This window comes from Electrona antarctica (genome assembly GCF_951216825.1).
Source record: "Electrona antarctica genome assembly, chromosome: 22".
Lineage (NCBI taxonomy): Eukaryota > Metazoa > Chordata > Actinopteri > Myctophiformes > Myctophidae > Electrona > Electrona antarctica.
The window spans coordinates 7,836,678-7,856,301 of record NC_136805.1 but is presented as its reverse complement, the minus strand read 5'-3'; the positions used below and the strand labels follow the sequence as shown (position 1 = coordinate 7,856,301).

Here is a 19,624-nt window from a genome sequence, read left to right as displayed (position 1 = left end):
ATGTGACGCAAATCTTTGAATATATATTCTTTCAGAGCGAACATTTTCAACTCAAATCTTTGAATATATATTCTTTCAGAGCGAACATTTTCAACTCAAATCTTTGAATATATATTCTTTCAGAGCGAACGTTTTCAACTCAAATCTTTGAATATATATTCTTTCAGAGCGAACGTTTTCAACTCAAATCTTTGCTTCTGGGAGTTCCCTGGAACAACATATTTTCAGATGGGGGTCTGTGGCCAATTATCATTTTTGGAGGTCCTTGACATGAAATATGGAGAACCACTGATACAGAAACATGAGGTATTTCAGAAAAGACATTTTTTTAATTTCGACGTCAGGGTTAAATGTAGTCAAGCTAGGAGTATTATTATCTTTTTAAATACACGTCATCTGTACAACATAAATAAACAGCTGACAACATAAGAGCAAAGAGTGTGATCACATCTAACACCAGTGATTTAAAGTAACTAAGTACAATTACTTAAGTACTGTACTTACTGTAAGTACAATTTGGAGGTATATTATATAGTATTTCTAATTTCCAGTACTTTTACTGCTACTCCAATACATCTCAGAGGCAAATAGTGTACTTTTACTCCACTACATTTATTTGAAAACTTTAGTTACTAATTACGTTGTAGCTTTTGTTAACCACTTCAGCTCTATACATTTCGACCATTTGAAAATAGACGATCTACAAGCTCACAATGCGTCGCGATGCGATGCATTGTGAGCTTGTAGATCGGCTATTGTTAAAAGATTTTTTCTAGACGTTTGAAAAACGTGAAATGGGAAACTCTGCACAATGAGTACTTTCTACTTTTGGGAGTACATTTTGATGGCAACACTTTAGTACTTTTAACTCAAGTACATTTTGAATTCGGGACTTTTACTTAACCAATTTTGGGCGGGAACCCCTTTTGGTGTTAGCATTATGTTATGCTTTAGCTATTGAAAAATAGCAGATCTACAAGCTCATAGCGCGCCACCGAGTGGTGCGCTATGAGCTTGTAGGTCTGCTATTTTTGAAAAATCGAAGAACGACTGACATAGAAACATAGCTTTTTCAGAAAACTGTCAGGATGTAGAAGACATTTTTAGAATCTGATCTCAGGTCAGAATGGGTTAAACGGAGTACTTCTTCTACATTACAGTATTCATACTTCTACTTTGGGTAAAGCATTTGAGCCCTTGTTCCACCACTGTGTTTGTTTACCAGGGACAGAGGTGAAGAACTTCACAGCATCCCGGTGACCATGGAAACAGAGCTGTGCGTGAGCCATGGAGCAGAAAGGAACAAAGGTTCCGGCCGTCACTTTGTCGCTGTTCTCATCGCCGTAGACTCGCACTACACTCCCTGGTCTGTGTCCTCCTGTCCCCGTGGTTACCTTGTTGGTTGCTGGAAATCACAGATAAAAGCGGAAAGTAGAGCAGAAAGATATTTAGAGGGGAGACGGAAAAGACACAATGTGGTACAGAGGTTGTTAAAGGAGAATTCCATGCTAGAAGGCTTTTTTACCTTTCTTACCTTTCTTTGTAGTTGTTACGTCCCCACCAAAGAGGTCCAGGTGTTTTTTGGTGCAAAAACTTCTTATTGGCTATTTCCCCTACCATAAGCCCTCAATGAATTGCATTGAATGGGAATTGAATGGGGCTATGGGGTGTTGTGCTAATTCGCTTATTTCCATCAAAATAAGTAGTAAAGTGTGCCACTTGGGATATTATTTACATTATGAAGAGAGGATATATACAAAAAAATGGAAATAAGCGAATAAGCACAACACCCCATAGCCCCATTCAATTCAATGCAATTCATTTAGGGCTTATGGTAGGGGAAATAGCCAATAAGGAGCTTTTGCACAAAATAACACCTGGACCTCTTTGGTGGGGACGTAACAACTACAAAGAAAGGTAAGAAAGCCTTTTAGTATGGAATTCTCCTTTAAAGAAAGACCTTAGATAGAGAAGCAGAGATCTGGGCATCAAACAGCACACTAAAAAAAGACACTAGGGCACATTTTTATCAGTAGAAAAAGTATGTACAACAGCAGCAAGAAAAGAAAAAGACTAAATAAAGCAATGAACTAAGAACTCTCTACAGCAAACTATAAGATGTCAAGGCGAATTTCGAGAGCCCCAGAATGTCAAGAGCCTAAAAGTTGAGCTGTTCCCTACTGTAATGTTCAACGTGCAGCAATTATTGAGTTCATGCCATGGTGGTACTCACTGTCTGTCAGGGGGATAGAGATGATGACTCCGTTCCCGGTGCCGACCCACAGGCGTTTACACGACACCATGAGAGCTGTGATCCGCACAAACGAGAAGCCCAGCTTCCCCGTACCTGGAATACATTATACCCGTTATAATGTATATTATCACAACCGTTGGCAGAAATGTTCTTTGTCAAGAATTCCCCACAGTTATTCACAGCCATCTTCTTCAATAATAATTATTCTTTTGTGTTTCATTCACAGAAGACGGAGACAATTATTAAAAGGTACGGGTGTTACAGTTAATGGAACCAATTAGATTTAATACATTTTAATGAAATTGATGAAATAATATATATATATTTTTGTAATAATAGACAACAAAAATGTTAAATTATAGCAAAAAATGCACACAACCCCATGATGACACCAAGTGGCGCGCTACGAGCTTGTTTTTTGATTGATTGATTGAAATATTTATTAACAGTTTGCAGAATTACAGTACATTTCAAGCACAAACTCAATACAAAGACTGTTAACTGTGAGTGGACGACCCAATTAAGCATTACACTTGTTTCCAATAGGGTCCACCATGTTCAATTCATCAAAAACATTTAGAGACGTACAAATAGACACTTCTATATAGACAAAGGACAGAACAGGAATTCATCATAAAGGAGGTAAAAAGGGAAAAGAAACGTATACAGTGAGGGAAAAGGTCTGTAGGTCTGCTATTTTTGAAAAATCGAAGAACGACTGACATAGAAACATAGCTTTTTCAGAAAACTGTCAGGATGTAGAAGACATTTTTAGAATCTGATCTCAGGTCAAAATGGGTTAAGTGGTATATATTGACAACAAAATCAATTAGAATCCGAGTTGTTGATAGCGAAAAGGAAAGATGGATCTTATTTCCCACTGATCTGGCAGAAGAACCTCCACTCAGCTCACCCAGCATCTTGCTGACGTAGGGCTCAATGTCTACGTCCTGGAGGTGCTGGTGGGTGTGGGCGTGGAACAGCCTGAGCGTGGAGTCCAGTCTGATGGACACCCAGATGCCGTCTCCGTCCCAGGCCAGCTGCCGGACCTGGCTCTCCTTGCGGGGGTGGGCGTCAAAAGACTTCTGCAGACGGAGGACAGAGTTTGATTGATTGATTGAAAAATGTATTAACAGTTTTCAGAATTACAGTACCTTTCAAGCACAAACTCAATACAAAGGCTGTTAACTGTGAGTGGACGACCCAATTAAGCATTACACTTGTTTACAGGGTCCACCATGTTCAATTCATCAAAACATTTAGAGACGTACAAATAGACACTTCTATATAGACAAAGAACAGAACAGGAATTCATCATAATGGAGGTAAAAAGGAAAAGAAACATATACAGTGAGGGGAAAAGGGGGGGGCGGTGGGGGGGATTCAGATTTTACGGGGGCCAGTTTCGAATTGCAGCCATCCGTAGGTGCCCTTTGAGAGGGGTTTTGAAGGAGTCAAGGGATTCGCATGTCTGTTCGCAATGACTGTTGGTAAGGCGTTCCACATTTTGGTGGCATAGGAGCGAAAATAATTTAGTCCCTTGTTTGTGCCGAATCTGGGTTGAACATGGTTCGTTGCATTCCCTCTGGTGTTGTGGGTGTGGACTTCGTTAACATTAAGGAAGTATCTACACAGGTACATGGGTATCTTGGTGGAGTATCGAATCTTGTGGACCAGACCCATTGCAAGATGCTGTACTCTGTCGTCAAAGTGGGGAACAGGGGACGTGCAGAGAGTGTTAGAGAGGCAGGGGCTGAAATCCCGTAAGAGGGCACTTTTGGACACAAATAGCGAAAATAGCAGATCTACAAGCTCACAACGCGTCGCGCTGCGACGCGTTGTGAGCTTGTAGATCAGCTCTTTTCGGGCCGCAACCCAGCACTCTTTAGCTAGTGGAGATGTGGTGTACGACATGGATTTCGAAACTAATTTGTTCAATGCAAAATGGTGCGTCCCTTAGTTCAGGAGACAAAATGTATTCTCCTGAATACTTCCGGTTTGGCGTGGAAAGGAGCGGCATTTGCATTTCTTCCACTATAGTAAATGCTGACATTCGTGGTCTGGAAAGGGCAGTTGTTTTACAGACGGGTAAAAGGGCAGGGGCTGAAGCCCCCTTTGATGTCTATGTGTGCACACGTCCCTGCTGGGGAACGGGAGTCATGGAGCAGTCGTTCCCAAACCTTTTCATGTCAAGGACCCCCAAGTTGACACTAATTAGCCCACGGACCCCCATTTGAAAAGGTTTGCCAGGGACCCCCATAAGAGAAGATTTTTTTACGGCTCTAGCAGTGATTCTCAACCCGTTTAATTTCAAGGACCCCCAGTTTGACATCCATTAGTCTACGGATCGGATCCCCATTTAATGGCATTTCTATCTCTGGGACCCTCAATTTATATTGTAAAATCAATGTTTGCGAACGAAGTGAGCACTAACTACAGAAGCTGGCCAAAGCTGTCTGTGTGTGTGTGTGTGTGTCACGCTGTAACACCACCCGCCCGCCACCAGAGGGCAACTGAAATTGGAACGATACAGAGAAGAAATTGGAACGATACAGAGGTCTGTGTGTGTGTGTCAGCCTGCCACAACAGCTTCGTTCGCTTCCCGCGTTTACGCGTCTTACTTGTAATTTAACTCTGAGAGTGTACCAATGGAACATTTGTACACTCTCAGAGTTACAGACCCATAAGGGTCCATTTAAGTGATTACAATACGGAGTTTAAGTGATTACAACACTTCTGGCATATCATGATATACAAAATCCCAGGCGGTATCATGTCCCTCCCTACGCTGGGAGACATCATATGAGTGTATCATGTCCCTACGCTGGGAGACATCATATGAGTGTATCATGTCCCTACGCTGGGAGACATCATATGAGTGTATCATGTCCCTACGCTGGGAGACATCATATGAGTGTATCATGTCCCTACGCTGGGAGACATCATATGAGTGTACATACAGTACTGTCTGAACATACCTCTATTTTCATGGCTTTGGGCTGCACCACATAGATCTTGTTCCTGTAGCCACACCACACTTTATCATGCACTACAGTGATGCAGCGGATGGAGTGATGGGGTCGACCCAAGTCTAGCAGGTGGTAGTTGGTCAGGTCCCACTGACCGTCTGAAATCAAAGAAATAAGAGAAAAACAGTTTGACCCCCTTTTGTCCTGCATCGACACCCATGCTAGCAACAGCTTACTTTAACCATTTGAATCTGGGCACCCTTATTTTGGGCATGTCAGATTCAGTAAACTAACTTTTAATTGAAAAGGGGGCAGGTATTTATAAGAATTTATTCTTCTTCCTGCTCCTTTTCGTCATGGGTGTATCAGATACTGTATGAAAGACAAATGAATTATGAAAGACAAATGAATTGTTATCTATTATGAGTTGTACTGTATTGTGATACACTGTGCGAAATAAAATGAAATTAAATGAAAGTGTTTTCCCATTTCTTCAAACAAATAGCCAAACTACAAGGTCAAAAGATGTCTCATCATTCATGGCATACTGTGAGATGTGAAAGCGAATTGGCTATTCGTTTTAAAGCCCAAGTAAAAAAACAGGGCTTATTAAGTGGTCAATTGGAAGGATGAAAGCACATAATAACAACAGTGAGTCATGGTCAGTGTGCAGCCTCACCTACTCCTCTGTGGAAGATGGCCAACGTGCCATCAGAAAGAGCCACCAGCACCCGGCCTTTCACATGCCTGTTGGGAGAGAGAGGACAGTAGCTGAATGTCTACTCTGCACAAAGAGGGATCGATACTATCACATCGTCTCCGTTGGGCAGAAACCTTGATGTCTAATGGATGCAATTAAGTTATTATTTAGTCACACAGCTCTTCTTGTTAATACTTTCCACTGGTTCAATATTTGTAAAGCCACAGCTTGAAGATCGGCCATTTTTGGTACGTGTGCCAAAAGCAGGGTTACCTATACCTTATTATACCTATGGGCAAAATCAATAGGTATAAGTTCTCCTTCGTGCCTGTATCTATCCAGGCTCTAAATGCCGATAGGAGGAGGAGGTAACTTGTCACCTGACTCGCTTGTATGAATTATTTATACAACCGTTCTGAAAATGTTATGAATTACAATGTTACACTGATACCTTGAACTGCCATCCTGTTTTATTGTTCTATGTGTACTATGTGCCTTTTTACTGTGTTTTTGTGTTTCATGTTACCTGCCTGTGTTATGCCTTGCTGTAAACCAACCAAATCACCCCACGGGGACAAACAAATAAATGAACCTGAACCTGTGCGAGACGCTTGCATGACGAATTAGGACACCAATTAATACAAAAAAAGAGTTGAAATATGAAGACACAAGCTTTCTGCCCATCGGCAACAATATGTAGCAAGCAAGTGCGGAACGTAGAATAGCGTAGGTTGTTGCAGGGAATAAAAGTCTACCTGGGAATGAGGACCTGTCGGACTGTACTTACACTATGCCGAGAACGGAGTCCTTCAGCTTAATAGAATGGAGACACTTCTTCCACTGAGCCACGGAGGAGTGCACGTACACACTGGAAACCAGACAGACAAGGAGTCAGTGTTCACTTCCTGGAGTCAGTGTTCACTTCGTCCATTAACCCATTTTGACCTGAGATCAGATTCTAAAAATGTCTTCTATAGAACTATAGATTTAGTTGAATGAAATCATATAAATGATATACAAAAAACTTTTCAGACTAAAACTAAACATAATTTGATTCAACACGCTATGACTAAAGCCGTAAAAATGAACACTACACTAAAGGCTCATACATAGTCTGGCTTTTCGGTGGTGAGGTGACCACCGAACTACAACATGACGTCACAAGCCGCGGTGAAGAGCAAACCACCGCCACCACTCCAGCCCTTCTCTCTGTTTTTACTCACCACCGCTCAACGTTATTTCAGCTCCGGTGGTCAGCTCACCACCGAAAATCCAGACTATGAATAGGCCTTAACACTAACACTCCGAGTGAGCGGAGAGAGGCCGTTCCCATGCAGTGGCGAGGACAGGGTGATTACAAACCAAAGAGCTTCTTACCATCCGTTCTGTGCCCCCAACCACATGGTGGGCAGCACGCTGCTCATCTTCTGGGCCTCTTCTCTCATCAGGTCCTGTTCCTCTGGGACGGGGCTGGAACTGACCCCATCCTTCAGCAGGTCACACTCCCTGACCAGCACACATTGGAAATGAGGAGGAGGACCATATCGGTATATCGGCAAAAAAAGTCAATATCGGACATCTCTAATTGTGTGTGTGTGAGTGTTTGTGTGTGTACCTCTGCGTGTAGTTGCCCGAGTTCTCCGCGGGCTGGGCCCCCAGCGGGTCGGTGAACACGTGCTCAGTGTAGACGCCCCTCTGACCTCCTCTGTGGTCGACAGCAGGTCCGCCACTGGCCTCGGTTGCTTCGGTCGCCTGCTCCGCCGGCCTGGACTCTGCTGAGGGTCAACACAATGCTTGGAATGACATGACCACATGAACCCCACAGCTCTGGACTCTGCTGAGGGTCAACACAATGCTTGGAATGACATGACCACATGAACCCCACAGCTCTGGACTCTGCTGAGGGTCAACACAATGCTTGGAATGACATGACCACATGAACCCTGCAGCTCTGGACTCTGCTGAGGGTCAACACAATGCTTGGAATGACATGACCACATGAACCCCACAGCTCTGGACTCTGCTGAGGGTCAACACAATGCTTGGAATGACATGACCACATGAACCCCACAGCTCTGGACTCTGCTGCGGGTCAACACAATGCTTGGAATGACATGACCACATGAACCCCGCAGCGTCCATATTCTGGCGGTCAACATTTGGCGGAAATAGCAGATTTACAAGCTCACAGCGCGTCACATAACTCTCAGATTGGCTATTTCGATACTATTTCGATAAAAATGTATAATTATAATAATAGTAATTACAATAGAGGTACAGAGCAAGTACAAGTACAGAGCCCTAGGGTAAACTAAGTGCAGTACAGAGCCCTAGGGTAAACTAAGTGCAGTACAGAGCCCTAGGGTAAACTAAGTGCAGTGGTTTGAAGGAGAATTTCGGACTAGAAGGCTTTTTTTTTAATATATATATATTTTATGGAGGGACAGACAGTAGGCTGACAGGAAATGGGGAGAGAGATGGGGGGAAGACATGCAGTAAAGCCAGACTGGATTACCAGCCAAGGTGCCTGGACCACTGAGCCATGGCCCAGACCTAGAAGGTGCCTGGACCACTGAGCCATGGCCCAGGTGCCTGGACCACTGAGCCATGGCCCAGGTGCCTGGACCACTGAGCCATGGCCCAGGCCTAGAAGGCTTTCTTACCTTTATTTGCAGTCGTTACGTTGCAAAGAGGTCCAGGTGTTATTTTGTGCAAAAGCGCATTATTGGCTATTTCCCCTACCTATTACTATTTACTACTTATTACTTATTTTAGTGCTAATTTGCTTATTTCCTTCGAAATAAGTAGTAAAGTCTGCCACTTGGGCTACTATTTACATTATGAAGAGAGGATATATAAAATGGAGCGATGGAAATAAGCGAATTAGCACTAAAACCCAAAGCCCCATTCAATTCAATTCATTGAGGGCTTATGTTAGGGGGAAACAGAACAGAAGTAAATTGCATTATGATCAAAGACTGAGAAAAACAATAAAAAAGAATGATTCTTGTGATTTGTATTTTTTTTTATGTTTTCTTCTCTTTCTATTTCCCCAACTGCGTTTCTTGGCAACTGTATCAAAGTAATTTCCTGAGGTAGAATAAATCTACATTTCTTATTCCCAATTCATATTTGGTTGCATGCTGGTGTTTGCGCACTGAAAATAACCATGTACTGTACATGTTCACAGGAGATTCGTTGTGAGCTTGTAGATCTGCTATTTTTTTAGGAATGTAACCCGTAACCTTCTCTTGGTAAATATAGCGCTTTTATCCAAGGCGCTTTACACAGGTTGTGCATTACATTCACCCATTCACACACACATTCATACACCGATGGCAGCGGAAACCGTGCAAGGTATCAACCAGCACATCGGGAGCAATTAGGGGTTCAGTGTCTTGCTCAAGGACACTTCGACACTAACTCTGGGGGAGCCCGGGATCGAACTGGCAACCTTGCGGTTACCATCCAGCCACTCTACCCCTGATCCACCGCCGCCCCTCGTCTCTTGCGAGTATAAATCAGGCGTTACCCGTTAGTGGGTCCGCTCCGACCGGACTGTCCTCTCTCTGAGGAGCGGCTGCCGGCCCCTCGGTGGTACAGCCAACCACGGTGATTCCCATGAGCAGCCCCTCGCCGCTCGCAGGGCTGCCATTGGCTGAGACGGGGGGCTCCTCCGACGAGCCGCCGTCGTCTCCCACTCCCACCGGTCCTCCGGCCTCCTCCGAAGGCTGAGACACCTCCTCACCGGCCGGGTAGTCCGTCTCTCTGGCACCTGAATGACAACAGACAGACAGACAGACAGACAGACAGACAAACAACATGCCAGTTCATTAGCCAGTGTGGCTGGAATACATGGGGCGCCATTCGAGGCATTTACATTTTTAACCTCAAATTCAGTTCTTTCCCCAACTCTGAAAAATTGTTTTATAATGAATTGCATTTTTATTGCGCTTTTCCAAGTGCTCAAAGCGCCTTACAATGGTTCATTCATTCATACATTGGGAGGTGAAGCGGCGAACACGTCCCAAATTCACACACCAATTAAATGGTGGCAAGCTCACATCGACCAACTCATTGGAGGCAATGTAGGGTTCAGTGTCTTGCCAAAGGACACTTCGACACTTCGAACCGCCGACCCAGGGATCATTGGACGACCTGCTCTACCTCAAAGCCGACGTTTTTGGGGGGGGAATTAATCTGATTTCAGATCAACACTGAGTGCTTCTCAATCCATACCCGTCCATCAACATGTGACGCACATGTAGATATGTGTTTTCTTGTCTGCAACCACTCATTTATCCACTAGTTTCATCCTGCAATACCCCCATTTTGTTCACCCATAATGAGTATAATGAGATGAACATTTTCGCTCTTTTTTTTTTATCATTTCTTTATCCCACGATTTTGTAACCCATTTTTCACCCCTGTGTCAATTATCTAATGTAACCCTGGGCTCTACACACCCTCCGCCAACCTAGTCCCCATATATGGGGGACATGGGGAGAGCAACGGACTTGAACTCATGCTTCCTTCATGCCTGAGTGTCCAAGTTGCTCCTTTACACCTGACAGGGGGGAGTTTCCCTGGTTGGACGTAGCGCGTGGAAGGAACACGTTATTCCAACCAGTTCCTTTCACCTCCATCAGGCTGGCCAGGGGGAGGCAGTTTAGAGACCAGGATTACTGCATGTTTTTTGTGAGGGTACCTACCCTAGGGGACACGGGGAGAACATGCAAACTCCACACAGAAAGGCCCTTTCGCCAACCCCGCCTCGGATATGGGCACTGATGACGCGGAGGAGGAAACACGCCACCGGAACCCACAGCGCCCCGAGCGGGAATCGAACCCAGGACCTTCTAGCTGTGAGGCGACAGCACTACCAACTGTGCCACCGTGCCCCCACGAACATTTTCTCTTTTAGTGGATTTACTGTACACGCTCACAACACATCGCAACACGTTGTGAGCTTGTAGATCCACTATTTTGGAAATCAAATGGGGCTTAATTCATATTTGTACTCATACTTTTACTTTATTTATACTCCACCCCCCCTGTAAATAGTATTGATTATTTGCATTGTAAAACGATCCGATACCGTTTATTTGTATTGCAAAACGATACGATACAATACATCGCCAAACTATACGATATGTTGCCGTTTGCATTTCGATATACTTCCGATTCTTGAAATTGGAAACGATTTATTTTCGATGCCGTTACTATATCGCTATACACAATACAGTGTGTGTGTGTGTGTGTGTGCGCTGACCTGGTACAGTGGCGATGCACAGTATGTGGGCGTTGCACACAAAGAAATTCTCCAGCATGTTTCCGGGCTGGTTGGCGTCGATGACGACGACCTTAGTGGTGGCCTTGGTGCTGGTGCAGATCCACACCAGGGACGACAGCTCGTCCTGCTGACGGAGCTCCTTCTGCTGCTCCTGAACACGTACACATATTTAACCCATTTTGACCTGAGATCAGATTCTAAAAATGTCTTCTACATCCTGACAGTTTTCTGAAAAAGCTATGTTTCTATGTCAGTGGTTCTTCGATTTTTTAAAAATAGCAGACCTACAAGCTCGTAGCGCGCCACTCGGTGGCGCGCTATGAGCTTGTAGATCTGCTATTTTTCAATAGCTAAATTATAACAATGTTTAAAACGATGAGTCTACAAAATGATGAGTCTACAAAATGTCTTCAAAGATCATGACAGTTCTCAAAACATGTTCATGTTAAGGACCCCCCCAAAAAATATATATGTATTTGGCTGCCGACCCCCATTTGAAAATATGTTGTTCCAGGGACCCCCCAGAAGCAAAGATTTGAGTTAAAAATGTTCGCTCTGAAATAATATATATATATATATATATATATATATAATCTTTCAAGGATTTGCGCTACATTTTCACGATTTTTCAAAAATAGCAGACCTACAAGCTGATAGCGCGGCACTCGGTGCCGCGCTATGAGCTTGTAGATCTGCTATTTTTCAATAGCTAAAGTATAACATTATCCTTAAAATACCAAAAGGGGTTCCCGTCCTGAATGGGTTAATACTACTATTTTACACTTTCATTATGTGTGTGTGTGTGTCTGAGTGAGTGAATGTGCGCTGGCCGTGCAGCATACCATAAGGTCCTGATCCAGTTTGTCCAGACTGCTCTGGGACCCAGTCCTCCACCTGGGGCTCTCTGGCCCCGGCACGTCACTGTAGAACACACTGGCTCCTACGATGGAGCCTCCGTCTCTGGTCTTACCCCCCGAGAGGTTCACGCCCGCCGCACACCAAAGCTGAGACACACAGACACACACACATCCAACTCAAAGCCACAATGTATACTCCGGAGTGTTCATTTAACTCTGAAAGTGTACAAATGTAACCGAAATGGACCTGGAAGGGTCCATTCGGTTAACATTTGTACACTTTCAGAGTTAGTAAGCCTTGCCGAGCCATGAGGCCCATAAGGCAAGAGCCAATCTCCCGTTTCTTTGGCGTGAGGCAGCTTGATGTACAAGTACACCCCCTGGACATGACGCTAGTATGTCGCAGGGACTTAACACCCAATCCAACCCTTGATGCTGAGTGCCAAGCAGGGACTTAACAGAGTCTTTGGTATGACCCGGCCGGGGATTGAACCCCCGACGTCCCAGTCTCAGGACGGACACTCTAACCACAAGGCCACTGAGCTGGTACGCTTTCAGAGTTACAAATGCATAAATATCAAAGACCACAATACAATATAAAAATATGTTCACACGGTACGGACGGTACCAACAGCTGTACTACAGAACACTGAGAAGGTGGATATAACAAGCTGCACACACGACACATTAGGTTTGCAATAACACACAAGATGACGAGAGACACACTACCATACACTATTCACCGTTATAGACGACCATGTGCAATTAATAAAAACAAAAGCACTGATACCTTCATAGAAGCATCTTTCTCATCCAGCGGTCTGAGGAACACAGGAACTGGCAGATTCTTCATCTTGTTCTCTGCCTGTCCGTTGGGCACCTGGAAAATCATTAAAAACCCATTTAGGCCTGAGATCAGATTCTAAAAATGTCTTCTACATCCTGACAGTTTTCTGAAAAAGCTGTTTCTGTCAGTTGTTCTTCGATTTTTCAAAAATAGCAGACCTACAAGCTATGAGCTTGTAGATATGCTATTTTTCAATAGCTAAAGCATAACCTAATGCTAACACCAAAAGGGGTTCCCGCCCAAAATGGGTTAAAAACCCATTTAGGCCTGACGTCGAAATTAAAAAAAAATCTTCTAAATCCTCCAGTTTTCTGAAATAAATATTTTCACGATTTTTCAAAAATAGCAGACCTACAAGCTCATAGCGCGCCACTCGGTGGCGTGCTACAAGCTTGTAGGTCTGCTATTTTTTCAATAGCTAAATTATAACATAATGTTTAAAACACCAAAAGGGGTTCCCGCCCAGAATGGGTTAAAAGACATGTGTTCTTAACCTTCTCCTTGTGAAATGCCCTAGCAGTCTGAATATTACAAGACGCTACTGTATGTCAGCCTGATATGTATTATATTTCTTTGCTATGGCTGCAGCTTGGCTCTGTAGGAACGTCCTCTCTTATCCGTGTATAGAAATAAGGTCCTATCCCTGCTGTTGCACTTCTTTTTTTGGAGGTATTAAAAGTGCTTAAATGGTCACTTCACTGTAATCCGGGGACCCCCCCGACCCACAGGTTGTGAACAACTCCAATTAGGTGTGGGTTAGGGCTTTCACTTGTAGTGATTTTTACTAGTTGACTAGTTTGCTAGTCGACTAGTTGTTTAACTAGGCCTACCTATTATGTAAACCTCCCCCCCTCTTTTTTTTTTTTTTTTAACAATAGTTGTACATTTATAAACTGTGTACATTGGTGACTATAACTATAATCTAGCAGTTGATCTTGAGGCGTACAAAAAAAAGTAGTCAAGTAGTCAACTAGTACCAACAAGGTCAACTAGTGGATATACATATACTAGTCTGACTAGTTGAATAGTCGACTAGTTGCTTAAAGCCCTAGTGGTGGTATCATAGATGCTGTGGTGTCTCATGTCTCCGTACTTTATACTTCTTGGGCAGGCTCCAGCCGTAGGCCTGCACCCTGCCGTCCTCCTTCTGGACGTGGGCTTTGACCTGCTGGTACTGCACCCTCTTCTGCTCCCTCCTGGACACCGGTTCCACCGCCCTGGGAGGAGGAATGCTTGTTAACCCATTTCTGAAAACCTCATGTTTCTATATCAGTGGTTCTCAACCTCATGTTTCTATATCAGTGGTTCTCAACCTCATGTTTCTATATCAGTGGTTCTCAACCTCATGTTTCTATATCAGTGGTTCTTCTCAACCTCATGTTTCTATATCAGTGTTTCTCAACCTCATGTTTCTATATCAGTGGTTCTCAACCTCATGTTTCTATATCAGTGTTTCTCAACCTCATGTTTCTATATCAGTGGTTCTCAACCTCATGTTTCTATATCAGTGGTTCTCAACCTCATGTTTCTATATCAGTGGTTCTCAACCTCATGTTTCTATATCAGTGGTTCTCAACCTCATGTTTCTATATCAGTGGTTCTCAACCTCATGTTTCTATATCAGTGGTTCTCAACCTCATGTTTCTATATCAGTGGTTCTCAACCTCATGTTTCTATATCAGTGGTTCTCAACCTCATGTTTCTATATCAGTGGTTCTCAACCTCATGTTTCTATATCAGTGGTTCTCAACCTCATGTTTCTATATCAGTGGTTCTCAACCTCATGTTTCTATATCAGTGGTTCTCAACCTCATGTTTCTATATCAGTGGTTCTCAATATTTCATGTCAAGGACTGAAGAAGGTCTGGAGGGACCGAAACGTTGCATTAAAAATCACACCCGTGTGAACTGAGTGGTGCAACTCCCCTCGCCCCCTGCTTCTCTCTCTCTCTCTCTCTCTCTCTCTGTCTGTAATTAGCAGGCAACAGTGCAACACTATCTCTCTCTGTTTCTGGCACAACAGCTCCACTTTTGCCCCTACTGGTACTCATAGTCACATAGGTTAGGACGGACATTGCTGTTCCTTGGAGTGGTTGCACCAAAAACAAAATACTCATGTACCGAGCAAATACACAGTGTGCGGGTGTATTCCATTCCTTTCATTGATGTCAAGGACCCCACAGATTATATGTAATATGCCACGACCCCCATTTGAAAATATGTTGTCCCAGGCCCCCCATAAGCAAAGATTTTAGTTAAAAACTTTCACTCTGAAAGAATATATATTCAAAGATTTGAGTCACATTTTAACGATTTTTCAAAAATAGCAGATCTACAAGCTCGTAGCGCGGCACTCGGTGGCGTGCTATGAGCTTGTAGATCTGCTATTTTTCAATAGTATAACATAATGCTTAAAACACCAAAAGGGGTTCCCGTTCTGAATGATTTAATAGACAGCTAAAAAACACTCTGGGTTGTCAGTTTTCCCGACGGGGAATTCCCCAACCGGGATTCTCCACCGTTAAGCTTTACAATGCCGTGTGAGGGCTGTGGGACGCAACTCCTCTCAGCCCCGTGTGAGGGCTGTGGGACGCAACTCCTCTCAGCCCCGTGTGAGGGCTGTGGGACGCAACTCCTCTCAGCCCCGTGTGAGGGCTGTGGGACGCAACTCCTCTCAGCCCCGTGTGAGGGCTGTGGGACGCAACTCCTCTCAGCCCCGTGTGAGGGCTGTGGGACGCAACTCCTCTCAGCCCCGTGTGAGGGCTGTGGGACGCAACTCCTCTCAGCCCCGTGTGAGGGCTGTGGGACGCAACTCCTCTCAGCCCCATTTGCCCTTTGCTCCGATCTCTATTCGTCGTAAGGCCTTAGTATAGATTTACGTGGTTATGTTGGCGCGTCATCTAGATGGGTCGTTAGTTATTCATGGCTGAGCTCCATCCAACCATGCTATATGGCCATAGCTGGCCTGGGGCAATGGATGGACGGACGGACGGACGGACGGACGGACGGACGGACGGACACACATCTTACTGTACTACAGCGAGCAGATCAGAAAATAGTGAAGCTGCAATACATAACGTTTTTGTGTGAATTAAATGACATTGTAATACACAACCGTTTTTGTGTGAATTAATTGACATTGCTATACATAACCGTTTGTGTGAATTAAATTATATTGCAATACAAACCGTTTGTGTGTGAATTAAATGATATTGCACATAACCGTTTGTGTGAATTAAAATATATTTTGACCAATCTGCATGGTAGAGTATGTTAATGCAAATTCATTCATTCAGGACGGGAACCCCTTTTGGTGTTCTAAGCATTATGGATGTATACTTTAGCCATTGAGAAATAGCAGATCTACAAGCTCATAGCGCGGTACCAAGTGCCGCCGCGCTACAAGCTTGTAGATGTGCCATTTTTGAAAAATCGTGAAAATGTGGTGCAAATCTTTGAATATATATTCTTTCAGAGCGAACGTTTTTAACTCAAATCTTTGACTTTGACATAGAAACATGAGGTTCTTCAGAAAACTGTCATGATTTAGTTAGAAGACATTTTGTAAAATCGTCCTCAGGTCTAAATGGGTTAACCCATTGGGTTAACTAAAAAAATGGGTTAACCCATTTAGGCCTGACGTCGAAATAAAAAAAATCTTCTAAATCCTGACAGTTTTCTGAAATACCTCATGTTTCTATATGGATTGAACGTGGTTGTGCAAATTATATACCAAATGTAAATGTAACTGAGTGTCAGACAGTACTGTAGGGAGATGATTGGCCTTCCATTTGACCACTAGGGGGAAAGCAACATCATGATTCATTGCTGCAATGTACTGTTCACACTTCAAACAAGCATTGGCGCCCTCGAGTGGCAGCAAGAGGTAAGTGTTTTGATACACACTGACCACTGAAGCGGATTGTGGAAATATTATGTACAGCATTTGTAATCAGGGACAATGAGCTGATCTTGTAAGTTTTCAAGCCCTTGCGTGATTTAGATTGGATATTAATAATATTAAATGGCACAGCTTTAAAACCATTGCTCTGATTATTACACATCGCTAGTTCACTACTAACGACACTTACAGGCTAAAGCAGTGGTTCCAAAACTAGACGTTTACCCAGGACCCAAACTTAGTGACAATAGCAGATCTACAAGCTCACAACGTGGCGCGAAGTGACGTGTTGTGAGCTTGTAGATCTGCCATTTTGATTTCTGTATGTATTTATGGATGATTTATTTATTTATTTATGAAAGACTTTGAAAAAACGTTGGAATTGTTTTTAATTGACGAACATACTGAAATAAAAAAAAAGGAGATATTTACTCGCGACCTATACAAATTGCTCCGCGACTTAAAGACGGGGTCCCTTTAGCCCCACCTGTTTGGGGGGGAAACAGTGGTGGGCCAAAGAGGTTAAAAACATCATGCGAAGGACATTCATTCATTCATTCATTCATACGAACGTACTCCTCGTTGAGGAACTCGAAGGCCTTGCTCTTGTCGCTGGGCAGCTGCTGCAGAGCACTGCTCCTCCTCTTCACCGATGGCTGGATCTGGGAGGTGGGCGCGTTGTACTTGACGTTCACGCCGGGGCTTTCCGACCCCGACACCCCTGGCCTCTTGGGCCCGGCGCCGCCCGACGAGCTGAACAGACGGCTGAAACTGGAGATGTGAGGATGGGGGCGGCAGCAGAGGAGGAGGGACGGGTAGAGGGAGAAGAGCACACACACAGAGACACGTATAGAAGGGTGGACACACAAAGCAGTAGCAGCAGAGGTTGGGTTTACACACAGTCAAGGACGGGTAACGGACGTGACGGGACGGGACTCCCTCCGAGACACACCATGCCAAGTCTGAATGGACTATAATATGCACACAGTGACAGAATAAGGGCCGATTCATACTCCTATTTTAGAGCCGAATAAAAGTCGGTTCGGCTCTGTAGAGCCTACAATGTGACGTCATTTGAGGTTCGGGGGGGCGGGTACCGTCCTAAAGTCAGCTCTTCGGTGCTACTGAAAATGTCTGACGAGCCGAAATCATTTCGGCACTACAGCGCCGAAACAGCGGTAAAATAGGAGTATGAATCGGCCCTAACTCGTCTTACTTCCAGGCCGCTTCCCTAGTACTCCTTTCACAGGTGTTACCGATGATGCTAATTACGGTTCTGTTCCATTTAGTGTGCAGTGGGTTCTTCTCAAACGTTTTAATTTCAGGGACCCCCATAACTCTGAGAGTGCACAAATGGAACCAAATGGACCCGTACACTCTCAGGAGTTACACACCCGTACGGGGCCATTTGGAACCCTTTTGGAGACCCAACTGGGGTTGCAGAGTGTTTCCAGTGAGCCGGAATAGCAGCACCCAGACTCTGTTTGACCAGAATGGAACAGAGCCTTCATTGGTATCAGCGCCGGTAACACCTGTGTAAGAAGTAGGGAAGGGGCCCTAAAGTTCTTTCCAAAATGGCGTGTGTGCATAATAGTCCATTTTCCCCCAGACGGAAGGCGGCGATCCCATCCAAAAATGCTCAATAATGCATCAGGCCAACTGAAGCCAACCCACGGTTTGAGAGCGCGTCTCCTCCACTCCAGTGAGTGGTGGAGAGCAGGAAGTGCAGGGTTAATGGAGTACACTGATCGGGCTGTTAGTTAACAACATGGAACATGAACAGGCTGGCCTGACTACGGCACGTCATTTCCCCACCCACGTCTCTGTAGCAGAGTGGCTCAGAGCCTCCCACGTCTCTGTAGCAGAGTCATTTCCCCATCCACGTCTCTGTAGCAGAGTCATTTCCCCATCCACGTCTCTGTAGCAGAGTCATTTCCCCATCCACGTCTCTGTAGCAGAGTCATTTCCCCACCCACGTCTCTGTAGCAGAGTGGCTCAGAGCCTCCCACGTCTCTGTAGCAGGGTGGCTCAGAGCCACCCACGTCTCTGTAGCAGAGGCTCAGAGCCACCCACGTCTCTGTAGCAGAGGCTCAGAGCCACCCACGTCTCTGTAGCAGAGTGGCTCAGAGCCACCCACGTCTCTGTAGCAGAGGCTCAGAGCCACCCACGTCTCTGTAGCAGGGTGGCTCAGAGCCACCCACGTCTCTGTAGCAGAGGCTCAGAGCCACCCACGTCTCTGTAGCAGGGTGGCTCAGAGCCACCCACGTCTCTGTAGCAGAGTGGCTCAGAGCCACCCACGTCTCTGTAGCAGAGTGGCTCAGAGCCACCCACGTCTCTGTAGCAGAGTGGCTCAGAGCCACCCACGTCTCTGTAGCAGAGGCTCAGAGCCACCCACGTCTCTGTAGCAGAGTGGCTCAGAGCCACCCACGTCTCTGTAGCAGAGTGGCTCAGAGCCACCCACGTCTCTGTAGCAGAGGCTCAGAGCCACCCACGTCTCTGTAGCAGAGTGGCTCAGAGCCACCCACGTCTCTGTAGCAGAGTGGCTCAGAGCCACCCACGTCTCTGTAGCAGTGGCTCAGAGCCACGTCTCAGAGCCTCTGCCTGATGGCCTCAAAAGTCTAACATCTCCCCGGTCCACAGGGATATCCCTTTGGTCTAGTGGTTTCATGTGGGAGACCCGAGTTCAAATCCCAGGTGTTACTTCTCTACAGCAAGCTGCACGGATAGATACGGAACTGTGCTTCAGCACGCTTCTCAAAACGGCTCATTCAGTTTCATACTCAAAAACACATACGGTATATTT

General features: G+C 44.9%; 1 protein-coding gene across 2 annotated transcripts in view; it reads right to left on the bottom strand.

Moving 5' to 3' along the window:
- spag9b (sperm associated antigen 9b) overlaps positions 1–19,624 on the bottom strand; it is an 85,217-nt gene that overhangs the window by 5,845 nt on the left and 59,748 nt on the right. Inside the window, exons 15-28 of one of the 2 annotated variants that reach the window (XM_079493254.1) lie at positions 17,398–17,586; positions 14,014–14,137; positions 12,864–12,953; positions 12,059–12,220; positions 11,196–11,367; positions 9,456–9,698; positions 7,539–7,698; positions 7,301–7,429; positions 6,711–6,791; positions 5,903–5,970; positions 5,233–5,381; positions 3,168–3,339; positions 2,234–2,347; positions 1,223–1,405 (exon numbers count right to left, since the gene is read on the bottom strand). In XM_079493254.1, coding sequence (XP_079349380.1) covers positions 1,223–1,405; positions 2,234–2,347; positions 3,168–3,339; positions 5,233–5,381; positions 5,903–5,970; positions 6,711–6,791; positions 7,301–7,429; positions 7,539–7,698; positions 9,456–9,698; positions 11,196–11,367; positions 12,059–12,220; positions 12,864–12,953; positions 14,014–14,137; positions 17,398–17,586 — 2,036 coding nt within the window. Of the gene's footprint in view, positions 1–1,222; positions 1,406–2,233; positions 2,348–3,167; positions 3,340–5,232; positions 5,382–5,902; positions 5,971–6,710; positions 6,792–7,300; positions 7,430–7,538; positions 7,699–9,455; positions 9,699–11,195; positions 11,368–12,058; positions 12,221–12,863; positions 12,954–14,013; positions 14,138–17,397; positions 17,593–19,624 lie in introns of both variants that reach the window. The other variant, XM_079493255.1, reaches the window with a different exon arrangement.